At 42.3% G+C, this 27,975-nt stretch overlaps 4 protein-coding genes across 4 annotated transcripts; 3 read left to right on the top strand and 1 right to left on the bottom strand.

The window, feature by feature from the left end:
- Nucleotides 1-44: 44 nt before the first annotated feature.
- On the bottom strand, nucleotides 45-3,446 carry LOC113153632 (cyclin-dependent kinase 5 activator 1-like). The gene is made up of 2 exons (XM_026347320.1): nucleotides 2,934-3,446; nucleotides 45-2,773 (listed from the first exon to the last, which is right to left on the bottom strand). The coding sequence occupies exons 1-2, from the start codon at nucleotides 3,444-3,446 to the stop codon at nucleotides 2,282-2,284; spliced, it is 1,005 nt and encodes a 334-aa protein (XP_026203105.1). The 3' UTR covers nucleotides 45-2,281.
- Nucleotides 3,447-8,332: 4,886 nt separating this feature from the next.
- On the top strand, nucleotides 8,333-10,527 carry rpain (RPA interacting protein). Its single transcript, XM_026347589.1, has 7 exons — nucleotides 8,333-8,504; nucleotides 8,632-8,823; nucleotides 9,043-9,115; nucleotides 9,206-9,317; nucleotides 9,547-9,610; nucleotides 10,046-10,186; nucleotides 10,362-10,527. The coding sequence occupies exons 1-7, from the start codon at nucleotides 8,433-8,435 to the stop codon at nucleotides 10,389-10,391; spliced, it is 684 nt and encodes a 227-aa protein (XP_026203374.1). The 5' UTR covers nucleotides 8,333-8,432; the 3' UTR covers nucleotides 10,392-10,527.
- A 284-nt stretch (nucleotides 10,528-10,811) lies between these two features.
- On the top strand, nucleotides 10,812-17,020 carry LOC113153514 (26S proteasome non-ATPase regulatory subunit 11A). Its single transcript, XM_026347179.1, has 13 exons — nucleotides 10,812-10,957; nucleotides 11,694-11,795; nucleotides 12,080-12,276; nucleotides 12,422-12,479; nucleotides 12,609-12,803; nucleotides 12,930-13,074; nucleotides 13,240-13,300; nucleotides 13,587-13,649; nucleotides 13,769-13,894; nucleotides 14,057-14,092; nucleotides 14,185-14,236; nucleotides 15,368-15,511; nucleotides 15,821-17,020. Exons 1-12 carry the CDS (start codon nucleotides 10,867-10,869, stop codon nucleotides 15,508-15,510), a joined length of 1,269 nt encoding a protein of 422 aa, XP_026202964.1. The 5' UTR covers nucleotides 10,812-10,866; the 3' UTR covers nucleotide 15,511; nucleotides 15,821-17,020.
- Nucleotides 17,021-18,244: 1,224 nt separating this feature from the next.
- LOC113153641 (homeobox protein Dlx3b-like) lies at nucleotides 18,245-27,553 on the top strand. The gene is made up of 3 exons (XM_026347333.1): nucleotides 18,245-19,029; nucleotides 21,468-21,652; nucleotides 24,345-27,553. The coding sequence occupies exons 1-3, from the start codon at nucleotides 18,678-18,680 to the stop codon at nucleotides 24,792-24,794; spliced, it is 987 nt and encodes a 328-aa protein (XP_026203118.1). The 5' UTR covers nucleotides 18,245-18,677; the 3' UTR covers nucleotides 24,795-27,553.
- The last annotated feature ends 422 nt before the right edge of the window (nucleotides 27,554-27,975 follow it).

Genomic DNA, 27,975 nt, shown 5'->3' with positions numbered 1-27,975 from the left:
AAAAGTCAACATAAACAGTATTAAACAACTCTGGAAATCTCTCTGAAAGCTGTCTGCAAATCCACTAATTTGTAAATATTCATTTGAGGTTGGTTACTGCCAGCGTCTTTTGATCTCTATGTGTGAATGCACCATTGTGGAAATGTTATGTTAAATTGTTGGAGTACCCCTTTAATAATCATTATAATACTAATTTGAAACTTATCTAATAACTGTATCTTGAAAGGAAAACTATTTAGTCTTGACCCCTTAGCACCATGTAACCAACAATAGTGGAAATCCCAATCCAGGACCAAAGCCTGGACTTGTTTTTATGAATGTATGTGCAGCATAGGCATGGACACAACCTTTCACACATTTCCCTCACTGGAGAGTCCTTGTGCCGAGTGGATGTCACATTACTGAGTCTAGCTTTCAGCAGTCCAGCACGGCAACCGCTCAGTCTCTTCGGTAACATGTGCTGCGGTGAGCCCAACACAAAGCAGCATGCTAGGAAACCTATAGAAGCACACATGCATGTCAAACAACTCCGTGAATAAGTAAGCAGTCAGGTCGGCGGACCAGAGAGTCTCTAAATATGGGACGACTGGACTGGACCACACCAGACAGGGCAGGGCTGGTTCAGACCAGACTAGATGGACAGAGAGAGAGAGAGAGAGAGAGAGAGAGAATCTGAGTGGGAGTGACACTTCAGTCAGCAGTCCCTCAAACCAAGTGGCAACAGCGACATCAAAGTTGTTTTGGAAGAATCTCCACTTGCAGCGTCTGCCCTCACACTCCTGAAATATAATCATTTTCTTTAATTCTGATGTTTGCAGCCATTGGTGGAGACACAACATATGATAAACTCTCAGAACTTGTCCTCCACGACCCAGCTCCACCAGCCATTCATACAGTTTGAAGTGCACAACAGAAGTGCAGTGTTTTAAAACTGAACTCTTTCCTTCTGGCCTCTTCATTGCTTTTCTTGCTCATTCAGGACAGCACCAATATGGACTGCAGGAGAAAGCGCAGGAATGAAGTAATTCCTTCTGTAAAATGTGCCCTGAAGGGGTCAATATTGCATTTTCCCGTGTTTTGTAAACAGCTTACAGTAGGGCTTATTCAACGATCTGTGCAGATGGGGTTAGCATTTCATGCTAAAACTAATAACTGATCCTCCAACTCATAGAACATTTTGCTCAATTAACTCAAATATCCCCTAAAATACAGTACTTCATATTAGATTTAGCTGAATGAATCCATTACACTACAGTAAATTACGCCAAATCAGGATTCAAACTTCACAGTCTGAAAGGTTCCTTATCACACGTCCGTGTCTTCACATTAGGTTACGCTCTTTAAGTTTCAACGGTGGACCTCGCAGCCAGTGTTGGTGAGTGCAATAAGCTTGGGCAGGATAATTGGAATAAGGTAAAGTGGAGTTGGCAATAAGCAGGTGGTCATGTGCATGGACATGAAGTGACCTCATGCAATGTGATTGATGTTTTTCATGACCCTGACATTTCTCTATAGCGAACATGCCCGGGTGCTTTCACACGTTATCGTCTATCTTTACATTTAGATTATTCACCCTTATTTATGTAAACCTGTGTTGTCTGGCGTTTCTAACTCCTGTTCATATTGTATCAAAAGACAGACATTACTTCAGTGGGAATATCAGATTTCAGTTGGTATCTCTCTGAAACGAGGTCCAGGTCAGACAGATGGGCGTCTCTGGGCCAGAGGCATAAAGATAAAAACCACGTCCTGTTAATGTCACATCACAGACCCTGCTGACCAGGCATTTGATAAAATGTAGCTTAGCTTGTCTGCGTTGTCAGTTACATTGTTCTTGAAACGCTAAAGATCATATCTCTGCCTTAAAGTCTGTTACTGTCGCATCCTGAGCGGAGCAAGCCAGACACTGAATACCAAGCTGTCAGTTTTGAGATTCTGATCAGATGAAATCTTGTTAAATAATGTGGCCTGCACCACAGAACCTCTGATTTGATCAGTTTGTTGTAGTAAATTGTCTCCGTAGGCCAATTGTTGCCTCCCTCAGTATTTAGGTGGTGGCTTCTTACCCAACTGAAATGATTTAAAAGCATCTTTTGATCCCAGAAGCTCTTTGTTCTGAGTTACTAACAGGAAATTTGGTTAATCATAAACCACTAGAGACGCCAGACAACAGTGCTTCTCCTAGGTAGCACTATACTGCAATACATTAGTCCTCCTAACCTCAACCTATTAACTTCATCAATCTTTCTATCCATCCGTCCTCCCCCCTCCCAGCTCCCCCTTATCGGTCGAGACCAATGAGGAGTTTGGTCTTCTCCTCCTCCTTCTTGCTCTCATTCTTCAGGTCAGAAAACACCTGGGTAAAGAAGTGTGGGTCTGTGTTGATCTGGAGCATTTTGCCGCTCATGCGGTTGATGATCTCCAGGCAGCGGTCCCAGAAGGCTTCCTTCTCTGCCTCGACCAGGAAGGGCTTCAGTGGGTAGGAGATCTCGTTGCCCATGTAGGAGTAGGACAGGTAGAGGCAGGTGAGCAGCGAGGCCTGCAGCTCACGCTCTGAGGCCACCTCAGCTGAGACCACATCGCGGCACAGCATGTAGAGGAAGACCACGTTGGCCGGAGTGATGAAGCCCTGATCCTGCCAGCCCTGTAGGAGAAGGGAGCGGTCCACACTGCGCAACCACAGCACCGGATCCGTCGGGGACAGGCGCTTCAGTCTGTAACACCGACGGCAGAGGAACTCACCCAAGCTGCGCATGAGTTCACTGGTGGAGGCCTGGGTTGAGAAAAGAGAACGGACCATCAACAAAAAGAGAGATAGGAAAGTTTGGTAGAGGGATGATTTTAAGTAGTGATAGATTACAGAATGCTTTCAAAAGTTCAATTTTCAAATTTAGGATATTTTCTGTGGTAAGAAAAGAGACAGCTAGGGTTACCTGGACAATGACACGTTTTGGCGTGCCTGCTGCAGTAGATGGCTGAATCCCAGAGCCAGTAAGAGAATTCTTTTTGGCAGCGACAGTAGCTACGTTAACCAGGGTCTTGGAGGTGGGCAGGTGGGAGGAGGTAGTGGTAGTGATGGCTGAGGGGTCCTGGCTTGAGTAAGATGAAAGGTTAGCACAGGACTGAGACTTTTTCAGCTTTAGACTATCTGAAGCTGAGTTGGACGTGGCAGTGGCATGACCCTCCGGGGAGCTCCCTTTCCCACCATCTCCACCCTCTGACTGCAGCTTCTTTGAACCCTTCCTCTTGGCTGATACAGCCACAATTCGTTTCCATGGTAACACGTTGATGATGGAAGGCCGTTTGAGCGACTTCGCAGCTGCCGTGGCAGCATCCTTGGCATTTTTGCTGTTCTGAACCGCCGTGTAGTGGCCCACTGTAGCTGGACCATCCTCAAAAAGCGCTGCCTTGCGGTAGCTGGGAGACAGTGACAACACCGTACCCATGTTGGCCTAGCAAGGGTTAGCAGGGGGACACAGGAAGGGTGGCGTGGGTGGGAGCACTGCTGAAAAGAGCTCTTTGATTGGTCTACACAAAGACCTCTGAGTAGAACAAAGTGTCTTACTCCTGGAGGAAGTTGAACCTGTGAAGGAAGAGCAGGAAGTAGTAACATGCACCACAAGCAAAATGAAGCTCTCTATTAGTTACGTTACATAAGGAAACAATGCAAAAATCAAACAGGTTAACAGCCGAAATCTATAAAAATAAGTATTGTTAAAGAGTATTCATCATTCTGATTTTAAAATAAACTTTTCTCAAGGCCGACTAGCAAGTCTTTTCAAGATTTTTCATGTTCATTTTATGTTCTTCCAAAGCAGATGGCGTACAGTCCTTTTTCATGAGCGGGCCTTGTGTGAATCTATGCCAAGCTCGGATTTCCAGTGGCGGAGGATGAATCTTCACGCTGCTGTTTTTTTAACTGTTTCATGAGGAATGAATGAGGACGAAACATCAAAACTAATCAACGTCCGCTTACTCGCTTTTCTCACATTTCACATTCTTCTCCTCGTTATTCTCAGATACTGTCTCCATGGTGATATCACTGTGGCTCTAGTTACCATGACAACTGACCTACAGTTGAAATTCCCCTAAAAAGCCAGTGAGTGGACGTTGCTGTGTTTTTACTGTGAGGGCTCTCACACTCAAAGCACTTGATAGATCATTTGTTTTCCTATGGCTCAGCCACAGGACGCTGTTATTAGAACAGTTTAAGTTGCTGGCATTCCTTCACATTAGTCATGTATAAACCACAGCTTGTGTTCCCAGTGGCCACAGTTTTATATGTCCCTGAAATCCAGTCTAGTCTTGTCCTAGTCTGACATGAAGGACCTCAGAAATCACAAATTGAATTTCCGTGTCAATCTCCAGTCACTGACATGTGAAGCACAAGCTGTGGACCGGCCGTGTGCAGCCTGTTCGGTTATATAAGATAAAGCCACAGAGGCGTGAGGAAGAAATGTGCGCAAGCATCCATCTTAGCCTCAAAATGGAAGCCTTGAAAACACCCCCCCCCCCCCCCCTCCTCCTCCGCCTCCTCCGCCTCCCCCAACACACGCCTGGTTCAGTAGCACCAGCTGACAGGCCTGCGCGCATCACAAACATAAGAAATATAAAGCTATTGGCTTGAATGGCTGTGTGACCCATTTCTGAGCAGCAGGAACGATGTCAGTGTGAAAACAAGGCGGACATGCACCTGAGCTGTGAGGGATGCTGGACCTGCATCACTGGACCGTTTGGCCTCATTACTGCATTTTATGTTGTTCCTCATCTGCAGAGCTTGTGTCACATGCAGAGGAACAAACCTCCGTGTGTTCCTACCTGATTCAGTTATTCCAGTCTTCCTCTGTAATCCATGTATCCCACCTTGACCCCCTTGCTGCAGAGCAGACGCTCTCCGCCCGTTCAGCTCGGTTTCCACGCCGCCGACACAGTCTGCCCGAGGTCCGGGGCGTGAAAACGGATCAGTCCGGATCAGTAACGTGGAAAACCCGGTGCGCCTCCCCCGCTGTGCTGCTGTCCCCCTTTTTTTTTTCAAATCTTCATTTAGAAAAAGTCCCTCGCTCCTCGGTGGGAAGATTTTCGCAAAGCAGACCCGAAATATGCTCCAGTCCCCCGCTCGCAGAGAGTGGGAAGATGTCTTCCATTGAGAACTGAAAATCTACACGGACACGGCTACAACACACACTCACACACACACACACACACACAGACACACACTGCGCGGACGAACCTCACTCAGTATCGGTGTGAAAACCTTAATCAACACAATGCTGGAGAACACCAAGACAGGAAAAAGATGGCCACTAGGAATTCCAAAAATAGATGGCAGCTCATACCCTCAGCTATGCAAACCTGCCGGAGAGAGAGCCCCGCTGCTTTGATGCGGGCATCTGCAGTTATTCGGGTTGGATGCGGGAGAGAAACGGCGGCCTCTCATTGGCTGCTGCCGGGATGCTGCTGCTGCTGCTGCTCGTCGCTGTCGCTGAAGCCATTGGCCGCCGACGGGGCTCCAGCCTATCGGAGAGGTCGCTGTCCGAGGTGCTGAACCAGCCGGCCAGATGTGTCAGAAGCTGCTGACACCAGATGTGTGAGGAGCTGTGGCAGCCGCTGTGACAGACCAGGAGCTGATGTGCTTAATGTGAGGTCCTCACATGACCAGGACAGGGATCACACCTTAGAACTAGTACATTTACTCAAGTACTCAAACCTAAGTGATTACAAATTCCAGGCACTTTTATTTTGTGCTACACTCAAAACATTTTAATATTACTACCACATTTCTAATATACCATCTTGATTAAACCAGGCGTGGTAAAAGTGCACAATGCTCAAGTAAATGTGCACGTCGTTACCTGGACAAATACTTCACTACAAGTACTAGTACCACTTTAAATTCTCTACTCAAATTGAAGCACTACCTTTTTATTTTGTTGTGTACAAGTACTCCACTAAGAAAATAATGTTAATATACTGCATTTTGAACAGTTCTGAATCAGGTGGTGTTGATAGCGTACAGTAGAAGTATGTCCAGTCTATGAAAATTATAGCAGAAAGAACGTATGTTATTATAGTTAATGAGCAAAAAGAAATAAATGCAGTGGAGTAAAAAGTACAACATTTCCCTCTGAACAGTAGTGGAAGAACACACTTAGTTACCAGTGCTTACAAGTGTCTATAGCTAAATCTATTTAAAACCAGTTTAACCTTGATTAGCAGCTTCTTACGCGTCAATCAGTCTAATAGTGGCTTTGCCTTTAATGCATGTTTCATTATAGTATTTTAATTGCAGGGACATCTAATGAAGTGTTTTTTAAATTCATGTATTACTATTTTTACTTTAGTAGAATGTTTGAATGTTTCCCCACCACAGAAACAAATTGGAACATAACTGTAAATTTACAATAGTGATTAAATGATTTGGTACAATATCAGCTGTAGACACGTCTGTCTTTTATTTTACAGGTGAACTTTGTCTAGAGGCAAGAGTTTAATTCAGCAAGGCACATGTTCATAAAGAGGAATAAATGGAGTATTGTGCCACAGTGGCAACTGAGACTGGGATTAGCAGAGGAGGTCAATACAAGAATGCATGTAACACGGCCATTCTTTTATTTTCTCTGATTTACAGCTATTTTAAGGAAAGGTTAGAAGAAATGATTACATACAGACACAGATATTAAGATCCTATGAGTAGATATAATTATTTCTGCTTCACATGTACAGTCTTTACTTGTTGCTACCATTGCATGTCATTAACCTTTCTCTCTCCTCTTACTGGCCCTACCAACCTGCCCAGTGTTTTTGCTGCTTGTTGTTGTTTTTTGTTGTCTGCTGTTCTTGTTGCTTGAAAATGATTTTTATTTAAACCTTGACAGTTTTCTAATATCATAATACAGTTCACACTGCCCTCAGTGGTGGCTCACAGCTATGTAGTATACAATTTAAAGCACTTGCACTTTAATCGAGAATTTCCATTTTATGACAATTCACCTCCATTTCTGTTTTTGTTACTAATGATTTTAAGGATGCAGTGTTTTAATACAGAATATAATCATCTCATAAATAAATTAAAATATATATATAAAAAAAAATATATATAATAATAATAATAAGAAGAAATTAAAACTGATCATCTAAGCTGCTGACATTGCTGTGCTTGCTCCCTGGGTTCTGAGAAGGAAAATGCCTATACAGGTAAACGGTCTGCAGGTTTGTATGCCAGGCTACACAGCAGAGAGATTCACTTCATTCGTTTCTATTGACTGGGACTAGGACAGATTTACTGTAAAACACGGTATGATTATTAAACATCTGTGCCGTGTCAGTGTTAGTCAGGTTTTTCTTTCCTGTAGTATGATACGTCTCTCTGTGTTCGGCATCTGTCGACGGTCACATTATATTTTTTGTGTTCATTTTTTTTTTTACTGTTTCACAAACATATGCTACCTTTGTTGTATGCAAGACAATTGCCATGTTAAAGTGCAAAACAAGTCTTTGTTACTTGACTAATACGTTTCCCTTTTCCTTCACTTTTAGATCTTTTGAAACTGTCCAGGGTCTTGATACAGGACAGCTTGTTTTAGACTGAAACAACTAGAAAACTAATCATTGAAATTAAAGCAATTATGCAGTAAATCCACTAGACTAAAGTGGCAAACTAAATTTTACTTGCTGATAGAAACAAACATTTGATTCCTTTTTTTTTATATACCCATTTTCCAAATGCTTACAGACCAGGAAGGATGGGTAAAGTGACTGATATTCATGTTGAACCGTGTAACCACATATCATTTAATTGTAGTGTAACTGAACACAGAGCTATGCAGCCTCAGGCAGCAGCACTGATATTAGGTGTTATCAGGTATGTGACTTTGGGGCAGTGTCATTTCTTTACAACACTTTTGCTGAGTGATACATTTTGTGAATCATAACTCTGAGTTCTGCACATGTTGCTTTCATTGAGGCATTTTATCACACATTATTTGGTCTACTCATACTTACAATAGATGCCACTTATAATGCAGGTTTTACACTCGAATGATGGTCTTGCTAAACCCTGCTCAGCTGACATACAATCAATATTTGTCTACTTCTAGGACAACACACACTTTATTAATTAATATTAACAACAATATTGTATCATATGGAACAAAATAGAGGCATACAGAAACTATTTCTTTTTATTTACAGTTGTTTTCTTCTTCTTTTGTGAAGGTTTAGATTGTGTTTTTGCTTTTTCTAAAATCCTAGCTACAGACTTTACGTCTACCGAGTAGAACTACATAACCCATCATGCAACTCGCGGCAGCACGCTTTAACTTCCGGGCCGCGGGGTTAAAGCTGAAATGTTTTGTTTTTGAAGTCTTGCCCAACTTAAGCCAGTTTGTTTGTACGAGTTGTTGTTTAACTTTTATTCGCCAGTGGCAGGAACGATGGACGCCTTACACAGACACCGGTCACTTTACAAAGGAACCACTCCACCATGGAAAGAAACGTACCGCAAGGTGAACTTAAAGAGTCAACTTCATTTGTTAGCTAGCTGACGTTAGCATGTCGGGACGCCGGTGGTATCACTGCTTGTGTTGACTTTAATCCCGTGTTTTTCTCTGTGTTTGTTGTGTAATTTAACAGCGCTGCGTGGACAGACTGAAAAACAGCCGCTCCAGGCTGCTGGAGAGATACCGTCAGATGGGAGAGAGACAGCAGCACAGCGGGTCCGGGGCCTCCATCATCGTCCAGGAGGTGATGGAGGAGGAATGGACCGCCCTGCAGTCTGAGGACCAGAGGCTGCCCTCTCTGTGGGGCCCAGATGGCATGTCGGAGGTGTGTTTCTCTGTCTCTCTATTTCCACAAAATGCTGCTAATATGCTTGAGCAGGTACATCTCTCTCCTCCTCGATCACTTGACGTTTCTGCTCCTCTCTCTGAGGAATGACAGACAGCAAAGACTTGACTTGTCCCCATCTGTAGGCTCATTATCCATCTGATATGACACTACTTTTATAGTTGCATCATTGCTAAGTCTTTCTTGTCTTATGAGCAGATGCTCAGTGTGATGAAGGAATATGACGAACTGGCAGTTCTTGAAGAAATCCAACAGGAGCTAATGTCTCACGGTAAGATGCGGTAGGTTTTCAGGTGCATGCAAGCTTGTTGTTGTTTTGAGCTCAAATTAAAGGTGGACGTGTGTTTTCTTCCTGCATCAGAAATGTCTATTATTGAAGAGTACGAAAGGAACCTGCAGTTTGAGCAGCAGTACATATCGTCTGTCGTGGAAGGCATGGACGAGATGCATATCATTTGCCCCATATGTCACACGTGAGTCAAAGAGCCGCCTGCCGTAACACAGGTCCTTCTATTTATATTTATGCATGTGAATGAAGTACTAATCAGTTCTATTCCACCACAACAAATAATATCAGTAGCAGTGAGTTTAGCTGAGATTGGAAACTGATTTCCTTTAAACTTAAAATAAAATTAAACCTTAAGTTGTGGTGACAAACGCAGAGCTGGTATTCAACTTGGACGTGCTTCTTGTGTCTTGTAGGAACAATTTGAACATCAACAGTTATTTCATCTCCTGCATCTGTGGACTGTACATTAACACTAAGGTTTGTTTGTTAATTATTACAAAATTATATTGTGGGAACTATTTAGAAATCATAGTTACAACACGTTACCTCTGCCAAAGCTGTGTTTGCTGTTTTGTGTACATACTGCTCATATGTTTTTGTGCGGTGTGACAGAAATGTTCCAGACAGGCAGTACCATCATCTATGAGGTCCTCTGTGTATAGAAACTCATTATTGGTCACTAACATGTCAAAGATTCAAAGTCAGTCAGTCTGTCAAAGTCAGTGATACTAATGGTTCTCTATATAGCCCTTATTACACTGTAAACAGGAACTCTAAGAACATAATTCATTTCTGGCCTAGTGATTTAGTGGCCTGTAAATAAAAGAAGAGAGGGCTGGGCAAAAGTTTAGGGTTCAGTGAATTGCATGTGCTCAGATTTAAGAACTGAAATGTTGTTTGTCTTGTCTATAGAAACGAAATATTACGCCTGATGTCCTGCAGAATCTTTTGGAGTCCAGGGTGTCAGAGCACATGGAGGACTGTCTCCACAATCCTGTTTTCTCTTTAGCAGCAAACACAGACAGCTCACCCAACCTAATGATAAGCTGCAAGGTAATGAACAGTGACTCTTTTATTTATAGAATATATGTAGATCTAGACTGAACTCTGAAGGAAAAGTATTCTGCATGCCACATAACAGACACGCTAGCACACACCTCTCTCTCTTTTGTTTTTAACAGATCTTTATTTACCATATTAAACGGATTGTTGACTTCTCTGCTTTCAGGTTTGTGACTACCTGTCTATCGTCCTGTGAAAGCAGACATGGCTCTCATGAGTGACTTGACTTGGAGAGTTTTAATTTTGGGTTTTTGTGCAATGTGAATATTTTTGTTGAAATAAAGTCTATTTTGTTTTAATATAATGTGAAGGTGCTGTTCTTTCTTGTGCTGTGCGCCTCTCTGCCCATCCTGTTTTTTATGTATGCGATAACGTTGCTAAAATAAAAACTTCCATAAGAGAAAGAACTGAAATTCAACATCACTGAGGCTTCCCTGTAATAATTCACCCTGTCAGTGATTAAAGGATAGCAACATGGCTCTGAAGTCCACCTTTTACTATTTAACTAATAGCTGATTTCCAAAATTCATCAATTAATGAAATGTGCTTCAGGAGCGTCTGGAAATTGAACAGCGGCTGCTCCCCGCCGTCTGCAGGGGGCGGTATTTTGGAGCATGTGAACGACCTGACCGGAAAACAAGCAGGCAGAGTGCAGAGGAGGCAGAGGAAAGATGGCAGCCGCGGCAGTGGCTGAGTTTCAGAGAGCACAGTCTCTTCTTGGAACAGACCGGAACGCCTCTATCGATATATTACATTCAATAGGTAAATATAAGCGACGCAGTGTGGTGTTTAATAGAAAAGAATACGCTAAGATGTTGCGGCTGTAGATGTCGACTTCAAACGTGGTTGGGAGAATTGAGTTAGCTCAGCCCTGCTGTTAGCCAGTTAGCGGCTAGGATAGGTTAGCTTAGCTTGCTCAGTGCTGGCCGTCTCGTTTTCCTCTGGCTTGCACAGTGAGTCAGCAGCAGTGGGCTAGCCGGCTAGCACCATACCGGCTAGCTTCGCAGTGACGGAAACGTTAGCTTCCCCGGCTCATTCATTTGACAGAAACTTGGGTGACAGCTGGCTAGCTAACGTTAGCATGCAGCCTGCGTTGTTAGCAGCTAGTTAGCTGTCCCTCGCCTTGTTAGGAGTCAGGCCAATAAGGAAATTAATGTGAAACTTGAGTTAACTCTTTTAGTACGGTCTCTGTCACAGCGTTTAGCTTATGCTTATGTAACGCTACCGTTTGGGACTTTGTGTTGGTTTTTAGAGCTTAGATACGTAGCTGTCATTCCCGTTTATTGTTCACTTTGATAGTTTAGGTATTTCACAGCTTCGCTAGCACCTTGGCTGCCTGCCACCCAATCCAGCCTGTTGGTGACATATGTGGATGTAATGTTAGTCGCTGGACACAGAATTGTGTAACATCAGCATTTTCACTGTTTATATGTCGCGGTGATTCATGTCAGCACGGATCACATTACATCATCAGCATGTGTGTGTCTGTGTGTTGTAGTGAAGCGGGACATCCAGGAGAGTGATGAGGAGGCGGTGCGAGTCAAAGAGCAGAGCATCCTGGAGCTGGGTGGACTGCTGGCCAAGACAGGACAGGCTGCAGGTAACCAGATCATGCTGTTCATTCTTCAACTCTCACTGAGCTGCACTGTTTATTAGGTTTTTCCTTTATAGGAGCACTTTTGTTAAAGAAAACTGAACAATTATAAGGAATAATGCTGTCAGCATGTTAAGTCATCTGACTGTTAAACCATACCGTAAAGTGTTTGCTAACAGAACGGTGTAAAGTATTTAACAGTCATAGTTTTATCTAAAAGTGTGATTTAGTAATGGTGCTTAAACTCGAAATAGCACAACGAGTTAACCCACCTTTTGTCGTCTTCTCAGAGCTCGGGGGCCTGCTGAAGTATATTCGCCCATTTCTCAACTCCATCTCCAAGGCCAAGGCAGCCCGGCTGGTCCGCTCCCTGCTGGACATGTTCTTGGACATGGAGGCTGCCACAGGTCAGGAGGTAGAGCTCTGCCTGGAGTGCATAGAGTGGGCCAAGGCTGAGAAGAGAACCTTCCTCAGACAGGCACTGGAGGTGAGACTTGCTGTTTCTGCATGGATTATTGACATCAAGCAGCTTGTTCAGCCTGTAGAGCTCTGCTTTTCAGCCATTTATATAAGTGGTATCCGATAACTGCATATGTTTTATGGACTCATGTGGTTCTTTATGGTCTCCACAGGCACGTCTCATCTCACTGTATTTTGACACAAAGTGCTATCAGGAGGCACTGCAACTTGGTGAGTGCCTTAGAGGTGGTTGTGTTTTGGTGTGAACACCACAAACTTTATTAAAATTGTTCAATTTTTCTTATCCAAGTTATTGTACTGAAAGCTTTGTGATGTCTCTACATTCCGCTTATCCTCCAGGCTCCCAGTTACTGCAGGAGCTGAAGAAGATGGATGACAAGGCGCTCCTAGTAGAGGTCCAGCTGCTGGAGAGTAAGACGTACCATGCTCTAAGTAACTTGCCCAAGGCCCGCGCCGCCCTTACCTCTGCCAGGACAACCGCCAACGCCATCTACTGTCCACCTAAACTACAAGCAGCTTTAGATATGCAGTCAGGTGCAGTATACTGCACTACTTACACAACACACAACCCAGAGGATATAAGCCGATTACTAAATGAGTAAACTGATGTTTTAGTGCAGTTAATCTGACATTAATGTGTGTTTGTTTGGGTGTTTCCAGGGATCATTCATGCAGCAGAGGAGAAGGACTGGAAGACGGCTTACTCCTACTTCTATGAGGCGTTTGAGGGCTACGATTCCATTGATAACCCTCGAGCCATCACAGCCCTCAAATACATGCTGCTCTGCAAAATTATGCTCAATGCGTAAGTACATACATTTATTTTATTTTTGATTTAGTATACTAATTTTATATCTGCAGCCACACATAAAATGTTTCTTTTTAAAACAATTAATGAATTTCTAAAGTTTAAAGTTATGTGATTTAGGCAGCTCAGAACAGTCCTTGATGTATGTTGTTCCTGTTTCAGGCCAGAGGACGTCCAGGCCCTCATCAGTGGCAAGCTAGCTCTGCGGTACGCTGGCAGACAGGTATCTTATGTCTTCTTTCCTAATCATTTATACTTCTACTTTTGTCTGAACTCAGACCCCCTGTTTCAAAAATAACACTAGTTTTTAATCTGTCTTTGTTATTGGAAACGGTATAAAAGGGTGTGTGGAGCTCGACAGGCACAGCAATCGTAACTAAGTCATGGAGCTTAGCAATTTTTAAAAAAGACCTTAAGGCATTTTACATTTTTATATTATATTATATTTTGAAAAATGTTCATGTCCTCTCAGGTGTCCATAACCTTTTGTTTATGTTCTTCTCCTACAGACAGACTCTCTGAAATGTGTGGCGCAGGCCAGCAAGAACCGGTCGCTCGCAGACTTTGAAAAGGTTTGTGTGTTGAGGTTGATGTTAAACTGCTGTCACCGGAGCGCCTTCTGTGTTTTGGATAATGCTTTGGCCTGTCCCCTCACTCTTGACTAAAATGTCCTGTTCCCTCCATCACCAAGGCACTAACAGAATACAAAGCAGAGCTGAGGGATGACCCCATCATCAGCACCCATCTGACCAAGCTGTATGACAACCTGCTGGAGCAGAACCTCATCAGGGTCATTGAGCCTTTCTCCAGGGTCCAGGTAGTCCTCCTTAGTCTCAGTTCAGACATGTACAGAACTGTATGGTGTAGGTTTATGAAAACAAGGTATATCTAGTGAATATTAATTTAATCCTACTGTACTGTACATATTTATGTACTTGTAGAATATGTATGTATTTTAATGTTGTTCTCTCTCTAACAGATAGCACACATTTCCTCCCTCATCAAACTCTCAAAGGTAGAGTTTTCTCTTTTTTATTGAATTAAACGGAGGATTTCCAAGGTGAAATACCTACAGTGTGATAATGTGTGTATGTGTGTGTGTTGCAGGGAGACGTGGAAAGGAAATTATCACAGATGATTCTGGATAAGAAGTTTCATGGTATGAGCCCACAGTTATTTTAAGTAAATTTTAAAGTACACTGTTTTTTTTCCTGCATGTGAACACTAGATGAGGAAATTCAACTAATTGTAGTAAATAGTGTGTTGTGGTTGCGTTTCTTTGTTCAGTTCCATTTTAAACATATTTGTGCTGACCCTGTGAAATGACCTAAATAAGACCGGGTACATTCCAAATCGCTCTTTTCATACCAAAACAACGTGCACCACATTTACTTCCCTCCACATTAAAAATGCCAAAAGACAAGATATTCTATGGGGGTGTGCTTGGATGACCGACAACCAAGCCAGCTGCAAGAAAAAGGGAAGAAGAAACAGTTTACTATTACCACTAAGACCACTTTACACTCATAACAACCCATGTTGTTGGGAGTTGTGTCACCAATAGATCCTAACAGCTCATCTACTCACACAGTTTCCATAATGATGCCACTCAGGTTAGGTGAGAAGTGTGTGGAGGATAAATTTCAGTTCTCCTGCTAATGTTTCTCAGACAGAAGAAGCTATGTGGATGAGTAATAACATGTTTGGACCTATCAAGAAAGAAGTCAAGTTAGTTTGACTTAGCTTCTATATAACCTCATCTAGATGTCTTAATATCTTCACTATTATATATAATTCTGCTCTGCACATTAATTATAGCAAACAGACTACTACAGTTTTGGAGTTCAGGTGTTAAGCTGTCCCAGAACAAGCAGAGAATGGTATCAATGAACAAGCAAATTCAAACAAAGCACACTTCTTTGTCTGGATGGACAAAGAAGTGTGCTTTTTTAAACTGGCCTCTGTTATGCGTAAACCTAAAGGCTGCTATGTCTCTGTTTTCAGGCTGAAATACTGTTTTAGCTGTAGAGCTGACTTTTACTCTCAAACACAGTAAAACGTCTTTGTCTAGATGGACAGCATTTCAGCCTGAAAACAGAGAGACGGCAGCCTTTAGGTTTACACATTGCAGAGGCCAGTTTTAAAAAAGTACTACTTTAGGGGAAGGCGAGTGTTGTTTTACAGTGAATGGAAAGGTCAAAGCAGAGAAAGACAGATACTGTTATGGATTTACCTGGCATAATGTAGCCGCAGTTGTGATGATGGTTTTCTCTTCCCTTACTGTATCCAGGTATTTTGGACCAGGGCGAAGGTGTGCTTATTGTGTTTGAAGAGCCAGTGGTGGACAAGACATATGAGGCAGCCCTGGAGACAATTCAGAACATGAGTAAAGTTGTCGACTCGCTCTACAACAAAGCCAAGAAGCTAACATAAGGTCAGCAACAACAAATGCTAACACTGGTGTGTGTGTGGTCATTCAAAAACCACAGACACCGAAGTGCCTTTTGATTTATTACTGCTGCCTTGTGCAGAGATAAAAACTTTAAATGTGCAGTAGCATTAATTTCAACTGAGTGAAAACTTGTTTTTTGAAATGGTTGGTATGTTAAATCTGTTAGAAATCCTCCCTACTCACCAGTTTTAATGAATGTCCACGACAGGACAAATGTAACAGCACATTTCTGTGCACACTCCTGTAAAGGCTGTGTTCATTGACTCAGCCTGTGTCTATTTTTCACCTCAGAGAGAGCAAAACCATCTGTCCTCCTGTCTGGAGGGACATTGGCCAGTCAGAACTCTGTCGATCGCTCACTTCAGCCCAGGAGGGACGAGGGGAAGAGGACGAGAGGGTCACAAACACTCTTCAATCCAGCAAGCAAACAAACCAGCTGACCAACCGATGACAACCCAACAGAACTACAAACTGACAGTGTGGACACGCTGCTCCTCCTAGTCCCCGTAGCCCTCCGCTCTCCCTCCTTCCTGTCACTGTCTCTTCTTCCACTCTGACTGGGTTGATCTGACACAAAGTGCTCCTCCGTATGGACAAATCCAGGCACTACGCCCCTCTTCTCCCACCACTGGTTTCTACTGTGTAAAATTGGACATGCCTCCCTTTCCCTTTTTCCCCCCTCTGTTTCTCTCTGCGCTGGCCATCAGGGAATCTTGTAAAATAACAATAAAGAATAAATATACAGTACTTATACATACATGTAATATAAAACAAAAAAAGCAGTGTAACCTGGGGTGATGGTGGGTTGGTTGGTCTGTCCTTCACTGGATTCTACCTGTTCTGTTCAGTTTTCCAGCCAGCCCTGAAAAAGAATGTTTGAATTTCCCCTGATTTTCTGAGGTTGTGAAGAATTGATCCACGGTTCACTAGGTCACCCGAAGAAAGATTTTGAAAAGGCAGGCCATCCATGCAATCCCGCCTCACCCCCGTCTCTTCACATCCTTTTTTTTTTGCCTCCACTCTCACTTGTTTCACTGTGAGTGGTATCACCCAATCACAAGGCATTCTGGGATTTGTGGACCATACAGGGATTTTACTCGTCTGTCCACTTGGGACCATGCCGCAAGGAGAGGAGTACATTCATCACCACACAGGGGTCTCCTGGACACCCCGTCCCTCTCACTTCCTGTTTGTATATAACAATTGCGAAGCGCCTCTGTTCATCCAAGGCCTGATGTACTCAACACTGTCCCCTTTTTTTATAATGCATAAGAACAGAATAAACCTCGCCACGAGAGCTTGGACAGTCACACAAAGTGTTTTTGACGCTCAAGATGTGACTGGAGAAGAGAACTCTGCATTCTGAGATGTGATGGTCGGCTGTGCAGACGAAGGGCAGGTTTCGCTCAAGAAAATCAAGCTGTACATTTCTGGGAACTGAATTTTGCAAGGACCTGAGGGTTTACCATGTATGACATAGCAAAAGAGAAATGCTAATAAAAAATTAAACCTGCAACCTATGATTCAAGAATTCTGGATATGAAAATTAAGTTTGTATATTTAATATACACTACTGCTCAAAAGTTTGGGATCAGTTGTAAATGTATTTGTTTTCTGACACAAACAAGATGATTCTAGAGGAATGATCTACATTTTTGCAAGGACTGTTATTAGTAATTGTCAGTCCTTTGCATCGGCGTTCTTTAGGTTAGTGTAGTACCTGAACATCAGCAGTTGTTTGTTTACAGGTTCAAAATGGCCGGAAAGGAAGAACTGTCAGTACAGACCCGTCAGTCTATTGCCCTTAGAAAGGAAGGCTACTCAGAGCTAGAAACTGCAGCAACCCCAGATCATAACACAGGCTGTACAGTAGGCACTAGGCAGGATGGTGCATCACTTCACCCTGATGCTCCCATCACTCTGGAACAGGGTAAATCTGGACTCATCAGACCACATGACCTTCTTCCACTGGACAGTTCTTAAACCAAACATCCTTAGATGTTCTCTTTGCTTGATTCACGCTGATAATTTGACTCTTCTGAAACAGATTAACATGTTTTCCACGATCACAGGATGTGTCTTCAGACATGGTTGTTTAAGAAATGAGAAGCTCCTCACTGCCTCAGTGAGGGTTAAATAACTTGTTGCCAGCTGAAACATAATCATCCATCTAGTAATAATCTAATGGGAGGTACCTATTTGCGTAGTTAATTCCACGTGGTGACTTTTATTTTGTCCAGTCAGTGAATATTCAGTATGTTCAGTATATTTAGAGCAGGTTGTGTTGGAAACATGTGATCTGAAGTTCCAACAGTGACATCTAGCGGTGACTGTACGTCTCCACACTCCACTGTACGAAGTCAACTAAACAGCTCTCAAATGAAAACTCCAACATGTTGCCTGACATCAATCACACAGTTGGTGCATTTAAACTGAAAGTTGACTTTGTTCTTCCCAGTGAAGCTTTTTTTTCCGGTGTATTTCACCAGCATGTGTCCCTCTGTGCCCCCTGGGGACATTTCACACACCTCCAGTTTACTGTAGGTTTACTGTGGGCTGTTCATCTCCCCTGAGGCACGGGAGAAGTCAGCACATGTAAAGAAGGAAAAGCCTTGATTAACTTAGCAGCTCTGCATCTGCATGTGAATGGGATGCAGCACCTTAAAGCTGATGCGTAAATGCTCCTTATCACAACTCCATTGTGCACGGTCTGGTTGGCAAATCTCCATCTGATCCTTGTTGTGGAGTCTCAGAGAAACGTCCGAGAACAATGTCTGAGCAGTTCTCAGACTTGCCAACTGTTTATGCGTCCTGGTGCAGAGGCCCGAGCAGAAACGCACTGGAGGTTTCTGTGGGGAGAAGACAGGAGCCAGACAGGCGACAGTCAACGCTGTCTTGGCCTGAGGGCAGAGGCAGGGAGCGAGCAGGCGAGCCAATGAGAAGGAGACATCCACTCCCCTCTGCATTGCCCGGCTTGGCTCAGCTCGGCGCGCCCTGTAATTAGGAGCTCTAGTTGGGTTGGGCGCCGCCACGGTGGACAGCCTGGCTGCTGCGTCAAGGGAGTTTTGGGAACGCCAGCTCCAGACTGGATTGCTGAACTCTCCCGGTTTCAAGTTTATAGGAAACTAGAGAGAAAGAAATACTGAAAATGAATGGGCAACCTTCACCTGTCTTCGAGGAGAAGAAGCCATCGCTCCCCGTGGTCGGGACCTCCATCTCGGCCACCAAGGATTCCCCGACTCTGCCGGAGTCCTCATCCACAGACATGGGGTTCTACAGCGGGCAGAGCGCGCTCCACGGCTCGCAGGATTTCTACCCGGCGCAGCAGTCGTACTCGGCTCAGCACATGAACCCGTACGCCTATCACCCCTACAACCTGAACGGGATGGGTCCCGGCGGCGGCGGCTACCCTGTGGGCAAGGCAGAGTACCCGTACCCTCACGCAGCGTACAGAGAGCACGGCGCGTTCGGCAGAGAGGTGCAGGCGCTGCAGGACAGTGGTGAGTTAAAAAAGAGAAGAGTAAAAAACCCTGAGTGTTAATAGTGGATTCATTTAAGTGCTCTCCAGTTGTGTTGATCCCACGGAGCTGATTCATGGCTCAGTGCTCTTATATTTAGACAAACTCTAGTGGGTTTTACGCAATCGACGTCTCATGGCACTACTTTTCATATTTCATATATATTTTAGGATTTATAACTGATGTTCTCTTTAACCTGAACTTTTGATTGTTTTACTGGAAAGTGGATAGAAAAGAGTCAGAACTACAGTAAAGGACAGAAGTAGACAGACGTGAGACACACACTCACATATTAGTTTTTTCTTTTCTCGTTTCTAAAAACTACGTTTGACAGAAATAATACCAGAAATGATTAGCACATCTCCAAGTAAACACTGTATTTGTTGTTAGAGAAAACTGTAAAGCTGGGAAAAAAAAAAAAAAACAGTGGAATTGTAGGTTCCACACACACACACACACACACACACACACACACACACACACACACACACACACACACACACACACACACACACACACACACAGTGAACATGAGGTGTTGGATGGAGCCCTCAAAGAGCAGGTGAGGTTTGAAATCTCCTCTTAAAATGTCAGAAAATCAGCCTGAAATTCCCACAGAAAAGCTTCTTAAAGTCACAGCTCACAGTGGAGATGTTTTTAGGAATTACAATAGATTTTAGAATTTATCCTGGAAACTGGTGAAGGGTCACCCTGCAGAACCCTCTGTTAGAATGAAAAACCATTCATTTAGATAGAAATAAGTGGACTCAGCCGTTACACTGTCTCACTTTTATACTGCTCACAGTAAACCGACCTATTATCTCGAGTGCTGCATTCGTCTTATTTGGCAAGATCATTGTTGTAAAACACTTCAACTGTTTCACTTTCTCTACCTGCTTAAAGATAAATGAATAGGTGTTATTTTGATGAGGAAATATAGATGGACCTTTAAACTTTTGGATGGAAGCCATGACCTCATTCTAGGTCACGACTTCTACTTCACCTACATGTGTGATTGGAATGAAGAACAAATTTGAACATGGTCTTAAATAGGTGACTTCGTATGGAGGGTAACTAGTGCTGTAAGTTGAAAACAGTGAAAACAGTGAAAACAGCTTTATTTAATTCTAAATGTAACACACAGTAGAATCACAGGAGCGAAGCAAACACCAGTTTGTCTTGCTAATGTCCCCTTCAGTGCTGCCACACTGCTTCCAAAAGCTTTTACTTCTGGCTCTTTTTCAAGCTTGGAAGGTGTTTCTAAGCAAACTACCAAGGAAAAACAAACTTGACAGACTGGTGTACTGTTTTTGACATTCCATTTGGGAGTTGACTCCTGAATTTGGCCCCAGGGGACTTTGGCCCACAGCCACACACATCAGGTGTGATGACATGTCAGTCAGCCTAGCCTCTGAATCATCCAACGAGGACAGCTCCTTATCACGCAAGGCCTGTGACCACACCCTGACAAATAAATAAACACATATACAAATAGACAAATGTTTTTCTTGAAATCAATATGTATGTGAATGTGCTGAACAATAAAACCGACTAAATCAGGTGAACAAATGAATGAGGTTTTTTAAAAGCGAAATAAATATGTGAGCTGAATAAGGTGCAGGGCCGTAGAAAGAATCTGAGAAATAACTGAGGCCATGAGTCCAGGACCTCCTTAAAAACCCCATCTACTCCTACAATATGTACCTGACACAAAACACAAGGTTTTTATACATTTTTCAAATTCATGTTTTCTGTGAATGTTCAATGTGAATTCATTCAATTAAAAGTAACAAAATACATATAAATGAATTAATAGATGTTTAATGACTTGTTTAATGAATACAAAATATCAACTAATGAACTACTACCAAATATTTAGAGTCATTAGTGTTAAAAATACTTGTGAATTATAATTGTTTTCTTGAATCTGTTCAGGAAAATAATGTGTCAATCTTTAAATATGTGACCTATTATAAATACTGAAAACTTATGTTTGCTTTTATGTGTCTTTTCCAATTTAAGGTAATAAACCAACCTTATTAAAATGTAAAGAAATACATTTTAGTGAGGTTGGTTATATCTCTGAAAGGAAAACACCAAAAGAAAGAAAGAAAGAAAGAAATACACATCCGAGAATAAACAGGGAGAGACGTATACAAGCAGGACTCCAGGCTACATGAAAAGCACCTATAAATCTGTGTCTCCCTCCCCGTCTGTGGGAGACACTCAGACCAAAATTATAAGTTCAGAGTGCTGGTGGAATTTCTTTGAAATGCTGGGGTTGTAGCGGCCGTGGCTATTTTTATTCTACAACTTCTCTGCATAGTCTGCCCCTTAGAGACCCAGAACAAGTTTGTTCCATTGTTAACAAAAAATACTTTTATTGTTTAAGTAAAAAAAAAATATATATTTGTTTGCAGTGAAAGAAGAACCAGACATGGAGGTACGGATGGTCAATGGGAAGCCCAAGAAGGTGCGCAAACCCCGGACGATTTACTCCAGCTACCAGCTCGCAGTTCTCCAGAGGAGGTTCCAGTCGGCCCAGTACCTGGCTCTGCCAGAGAGAGCTGAGCTGGCCGCACAGCTGGGACTCACGCAGACACAGGTGAGGCTGCAGGGAGCGCTATCCAGGGCATTTCACTAGGCACGCGTAGAAATATAACACACTACTAATAGTTAAAGAAGACTGACGAAGATTCAAGTGCTGTCTGTTCGTCTGAAAATCGCAGCGGAAGTGGCACACATAGTTTAAGGATTGTAAATAGATGAAGTGCCAGCTGAATTGATAAGTTGAGCTCTCAGCTGTAAAGTAAAATTGCTGTAATAAAAGTTAATGCAACAAAATAAATTAAGAATAGAACTGGATGGAATAAAGCGCAGAGCAAATACAGCTGGATGGATAAATGTTAGCCGATGATTGTCAGCTGCACTGTGAGTTGTCCCTGCTGTGTCAGACTGGTTTACACAGTCACACTCTGCCAGCTCTAATGATTTACTAACACATGAGTCGACTTTGCTTGAGTGATAGGAGACAAAAGTTGCTGCACGGCCTGTTCTATCCGTCATACAGTGACTGCTGTCAATTGCTGTTATGTTTGGCTAACACACACACACAGAGCGCAGTCTCACTCGAAGAACGATTGTTATGTGAGGTGGATTAATTCTGTTGTGGCTTTAGTGTTGTTTATACAAATGACAACATTACAATAGCTCTCGAAGAGTCATATTACAGGAGCTGTGAGTGATCTGTGAGATTATCACCGCTAGTGTTATGCACTCTTGCATGTAGTGTTAATCTTTATTTATCTAATTTAGTTTGTGACGAAAGGTTTTTGTAACGGTGCTGTTGCGATCAATTTTTTTTTTTTTTTGATAATAACTGTTCAATAGTTTGAGGAATACTTCAGATTAACTAAACTAATGCAGAGTAGGACAAAACCTTTGAATACTGTTATTATTGCTATGTGCTGGGGGAAACAAAACACTAAAGCAAAAACCTTAGTATTTTATTATTAACTCAGTTAATTTATATTAACAAAAAATAAATAAATATGATCACATCAAAGATCAACGTTTCAGCTTTTATTTCTTGTATTTACATTTAGATCCTATAAACAACTTACAAGATAGCACTTTTGGTTTGAACCCACCCATTTTTCAAGTGAGCAAAAGTTTTGGAACACGTGACAAGTGCGTTTTGTTCCCCAGGTGTGTTCTGTTACACTGATTATTCAAACAATAAATAGCACTGAACGTCTACGCCCAGTTTCACATTTAGGTTTTGCCTGTTCACATTTATTTATAGTTAAGAGGTGTAACCAACATGATAATCAGAGAGCTGTCTATGGGTGAAAAACAAGCAATTGTGAAGCTGAGAGAAGATGGAAAATCTATTAAAACCATTGCACAAACATTGGTGCATAGTGATGGTCAGAACAACAATTGGGAATGTCCTGAAGAAGAAAGAAACCACTGGTGCACTGAGTAACGTACTGAATGGGTAGACTAAGGAAGACAACAGTAGATGTCTAATGTAACACATTATACCAGCAGCAAAATGAACACAAGTCTACAGAAACATTTTGTCTGCTAATTTAAAGGAAGATACAACCAAACCTACTTCGAGATCCTTCATCATGCAGCAAGATAATGACCCAAAACACTAAAGCAAAAAACAACAAATAAGTTCATCAGGGGCAAAACGTGGAGGGACTTAGACTGAACTTCCACTGAAGAGGAGACTGAAGGGAGTAACCTCTCAGAACAAACAACTGAAAAAATGAAAGCCTGGGAAAGCATCACAAAAGAAGAATGTAAAAGATCTGGTGATGTCAGTGGGTCACAGACTTGATGGAGCTGTTGCAAGCAAAGGATTTTCAACTAAATATTTAGTCTTATCCACTTTAATCTATTTCAAACATGTCAGTTCCAATAATTCTGTTCACATAAAAAATGGGTGGGTTCAAACTGAAGGTGCCATTTTCTAAGTTGTGTATCGGATCCAGACATAAAAACCTGGAAATAAAAGCTGAAATGTTGATCTTTTGTCTCATATTCTATGTTGATGTCAAACCCAAATATTTTTAACAAAAAATAAAGGAACTGACCTCACTGTTCCAATATTTTTGCAGTGTCTATGCAGTGTTCAAAGTTGTTTTTGCTCTGTTTTTGGTCTCCACCAACTGCTAAAAAATGTGTGGCTCTTTATATGTTAGATCTTTATATCTATAAACCCTAAGGTTACTAGCTCGATTCCTGGTTCCTCCTGGCTAAAGGTGGAGGTGTCCTTGTACAAGACACTGACACGCCACAGTAGCGCTGTCATCTACTACAAGAGGATCAATGAAGTATGTCGCCATCATCGTCATCATTTAATCATCTTAATAACAAAAAAAAAAAAAACAGCAGAAATTTGTCCACAACAACCAGCATACATACATGCTATATATGTCTGCGAATTTCTCTCACAAGAAAGAAATTCTGTTATCAGTCAGGTATCCTAATACTCCAGAGTTCCACAAAGTACTCAAGGATGAACGTGAACATAAACGCTGGGGCCAATGTCCAGTGGTGATTCTAGCTTGTGTGGCACCCAAGTCAATGACAGACACGTACACATTAGACTTATTAAGAAAGGTCACAAGATCTCCATTATGATATAATAACCTTGATGGATCATTGTGATCAGTCACAAAATAAGAGATAAGTATTTATGAGTTACCCCAATAAGTAGTCTTTCAGTTTTTTAAGTTGTAGTTGTAACAACTATTTAGCATTTTCCACTTTCTTTCCTCCAGGTCAAAATTTGGTTCCAGAACCGTCGCTCCAAGTTTAAGAAGCTCTACAAGAACGGAGAGTTTCCACTCGGGGAGATTCCTCTTGAACACAGTCCAGACGCCAGCGATTCCATGGCCTGCAACTCTCCTCCATCTCCAGCTGTGTGGGAAAGCAGCAACGGCAGCAGCAACAACAACAACAACAACAACAACAACAACAACAGCAGCAGCAGCAGCAACACAAATAGCAGCAGCGAAATAAAAAATAACGCGATGCTCGATCCTACCAGCAGGGGTCAGGGTCTCTATCAGCCTTCATCTGATTCCTCGCCCGCCTACATGGGGGAGTATACACACCAGAACTGGTACCAGCAGCAGGGTGCACATTTAGGTCTGCAAACATCAGGCCCGACACACCACGCACCACCACCAGCATCGTCAGCCACACAGAGTATGGGAGCTGTTTACTGAGGAACGGACCCTACTGTTTGCAGTTTGACCCGAGCCGTGTGCTCAGACACCACAGCACCGCAGCGCGCCCAGAACCACCTGACAGAGATCATCAGACACGAGTCATGACTGTAAAATCTGACACACATGTTGTAAACTAGGCTCTGCAGTAAATGTGGAAAGAAAACAAGTGCTGGCCTCAGTCACCCTTTTCCTCTTTGGCTCAGGAGTTTATGAACTCAAAACACAGAGCTTAGTGTGACCGATGTGGGTTTTTCAGTGCTGAGACTGACTGATACTTTTAATTTGAAATCACTGATGATATTTTGTGTATTTAATAGTTCAAATATGAGCATATTTATGGAAGAAGGCTCTATTGATTCACTCTGTTACTTTAAATTGTCTTTTGGAAAAGGCTTCTGAAACTACATTTTTACATTTAATACTACTGAAGTTCTTCCCAGTAACTGAATTAATAAGTCCACCACACCAGATCTACAGGAAACAAGACCATTTGAAATGGCTGTGGTCAGTGACCATGTAGGTAGACAACATGGAAAGGTTTGATAGCAGAAGGAAAATCTGGAGAAACACTCAAATGAACCATGAGAAGGTGTTTTCTGAATAGTACAATTTACAAAATCCAAACCATTAATTAGTCAATTTGGTCCTTTTTGCAGCCGAGCAATGTTTGGTTGTAGTATTTTTGTGTAAAGGGCTTTTTGTCAACAAAACTGCAAGTAGAACTGTAGAATTAAAACTTAGTGTCTTCTTTATTTGCTAATGCCGGATACAGGCTTTGTGAAATTACACCAATTTTATACATTAAACCAGCATTTTGCCATTTTCTGTGTGAATGTTAGAAAATCAATTCAAATTACAAATCAGGTGACGTCACCTGAATCAGCATCAGTTGGAACTAAAAGACTGATTTTGAAGAAAGAATCCAGTGGTGTGAAGTTAAGATGGGCCGGGGTTATCACACCTCTGTAGCCCAAACCTCAACTCGAGGCTAATTCAGCCTCCTCTGGACTCACACTGTAATTTTTGTCCAAACTCTCAGCAGTTGAGTTATGTGGTGGACAATGCAGGCACCAAGCTCTTAAAGGTGAAGAGCAGCATGCGACTGTGAGTGAACAAGCTGCAGCTGATGACAAGATTACTACTGTTGTGTTCAGATAGGGGTTCTTTCCTACTGAGGTTAGTTTATAGTTAGGCTCAGCAGAAATAAGTGGTTAAGGTCTGATCAGGGCTTGTGCTTGTCTACAAATGGACACGGACACATTTCTATCTGGAGTGTGCACCCACGAACACCTTGCACATGTGCCGCACATTGTTTGAACTTGTCTATAGCTTAAGCTGAAGTCCGGGTTAGTGGAAGCACCACAAAGGTTTAGACTTATTAGTTATAAGGTTTCTACAAAGAGGAAGGAGGGTCAACTGGACCCCCAATAGTAGGGTTTGCCCACTAGCTGCCCTGACCACCACTCCTAGCGAGTCTCACCCCAACAATCCAGTTCCTAAAGTTTTAATGGGACAATAAATTGAAAAATATGTTCAGATGCTGATTAAATCACTGAAGCAAGTGAAAAAAAAGTCAGTAATCATTAATAACTCATTAAGGCTTGTGTAACATCAACCTTTACACTTCAGTGGTTTCAGCATTGTATGTGTGTTTCCCTCATTTTTATTTGTCTATATCTGCCACTGAATATTCATAAATAGTGCAATGTCCAGAAAAGCTGCTCTCTCGTGACATGTTCCTTCCAGTTGGGCTTGAACACAAGCTTCTCCATCAAGTTTAAAACTATCTCCTCTCTCCACTGACGCCCACCGCTGTTGTTGTGTTGTTGCTCTGGTCCATGTTTATTCTGTACCAGGCTGTGAGTTGCTAACACTGAATGATGACGACATGAATTCTGATCGGACTCTTCTGACATGTCACGTCGTCAGAGATCAGCTTTAATCTAGGACCACACGTGCGAGCGGTCCACATCTGAAACAACTAAATCAGATTTAGTTTGTTCACGATTCCCTAAAAATCTGAAGTAAGTCACTTGAGATTAAAATAAAAAGAATTAGGGCTACTTCAGCTATAATATGCATGCAGCTTTTGAGAGCTATGAGCGTGCATCTGTGCCATTGAATTAGCTTTAGCAAGTGCAAATAATTTGCTGTCATTGAGTGCTTCTATGTGTACAGTCTACGTGTGTCACTAAGTTTCTTTTTATTTATTTATGTATTTTTATTTGAAGTTTTTTTAACATGTATTTTTTGTTGTATACCTTTACAGGTTTGTCTGTCCTGTCAGGGCCACCAGGCTAGATAGTAGCCTAGTGGTCAAGTCATGAGTCTTTAAAAGTTATTGCAATTAATTGGTTGGTTCCAGTGCCAGGTTTTGCAAGTAGACAGCAGACTTACAAAACTGGAAACAGTCCGAAAAAGTCCTGAGTCCCTCCAAACTGAGACATCGTTATGACATCAGCAGAGTAGTTTTTCTCGATCTATTAAAGTTTTTGAGAGCTACAGAAGACAAGATGAGATCTGTATTTGTTGGAGTGGCCCTTTAAGTCTTGCTCTCGGGCCCTGAGATCAAAAGTAAAAATGATATTGTGTTGGTGCTTAAACATTGAACAAGTTGTACATATTGTATTAACATACTGTAAGTGTTGTAACAAGGTCTTTTATTTATAGAGTTATTTGTAGATCAAAAGTGGCAACAACAGTTTGTTTTCTTTTCCAGAAAATTAATACAAAAAAATAAAAATGCCTTTGAATAAGCTACTAGTAGGTTCTTTTCTTGCTGCCTTTACCTGTGAATCTGCACAATCAACACGCAAAGGCCTTGATGGCGTGCTGACAGTGCTTTCTGGTGTGTCAGAGTGAGTCAGACAACAGATCCAGGTTGCACCCATCTATGTGTTACACACACATGCTCTCTCTGTCTCTCTCTCTCTCACACACACACACACACAGAGTTCGTGTAAAGGAGGGTTGTGGGAGGTGACAGTGCAGCAGACACTCTGGAGTCTCTGGATACTAATAACACACCGCTGACACAGAGAGACGGGTGTACACCGCTTTCATGTGGCACACGGTTGGAAAGGGGAGGAGAGATGTGTGTGTGTGTGTGTGTGTGTGTGTGTGTGTGTGTGTGTGTGTGTGTGTGGCAAACAAGCTACTCTCAAAGCTTTCAATCAAC

This window comes from Anabas testudineus, chromosome 8 (genome assembly GCF_900324465.2).
Source record: "Anabas testudineus chromosome 8, fAnaTes1.2, whole genome shotgun sequence".
NCBI classification, from domain to species: domain Eukaryota; kingdom Metazoa; phylum Chordata; class Actinopteri; order Anabantiformes; family Anabantidae; genus Anabas; species Anabas testudineus.
Note: the sequence above shows the minus strand (reverse complement) of the source record. Positions and strands in the feature narration are given on the sequence as shown.

Bases quoted from the DNA above. Each gene is read 5' to 3' on its own strand.
- LOC113153632 (XM_026347320.1), bottom strand. From the start codon at position 3,446: ATGGGTACGGTGTTGTCACTGTCTCCCAGCTACCGCAAGGCAGCGCTT. The intron at 2,774-2,933 runs GTAACCCTAGCT...TTCTCAACCCAG, and splicing joins CAAAACGTGTCATTGTCCAG to GCCTCCACCAGTGAACTCAT.
- rpain (XM_026347589.1), top strand. From the start codon at position 8,433: ATGGACGCCTTACACAGACACCGGTCACTTTACAAAGGAACCACTCCA. The intron at 8,505-8,631 runs GTGAACTTAAAG...GTAATTTAACAG, and splicing joins GGAAAGAAACGTACCGCAAG to CGCTGCGTGGACAGACTGAA. The intron at 9,611-10,045 runs GTTTGTTTGTTA...TCTTGTCTATAG, and splicing joins GACTGTACATTAACACTAAG to AAACGAAATATTACGCCTGA.
- LOC113153514 (XM_026347179.1), top strand. From the start codon at position 10,867: ATGGCAGCCGCGGCAGTGGCTGAGTTTCAGAGAGCACAGTCTCTTCTT. The intron at 12,480-12,608 runs GTGAGTGCCTTA...CTTATCCTCCAG, and splicing joins TCAGGAGGCACTGCAACTTG to GCTCCCAGTTACTGCAGGAG. The intron at 13,895-14,056 runs GTAGTCCTCCTT...TCTCTCTAACAG, and splicing joins AGCCTTTCTCCAGGGTCCAG to ATAGCACACATTTCCTCCCT.
- LOC113153641 (XM_026347333.1), top strand. From the start codon at position 18,678: ATGAATGGGCAACCTTCACCTGTCTTCGAGGAGAAGAAGCCATCGCTC. The intron at 19,030-21,467 runs GTGAGTTAAAAA...ATTTGTTTGCAG, and splicing joins GCAGGCGCTGCAGGACAGTG to TGAAAGAAGAACCAGACATG. The intron at 21,653-24,344 runs GTGAGGCTGCAG...TCTTTCCTCCAG, and splicing joins TGGGACTCACGCAGACACAG to GTCAAAATTTGGTTCCAGAA.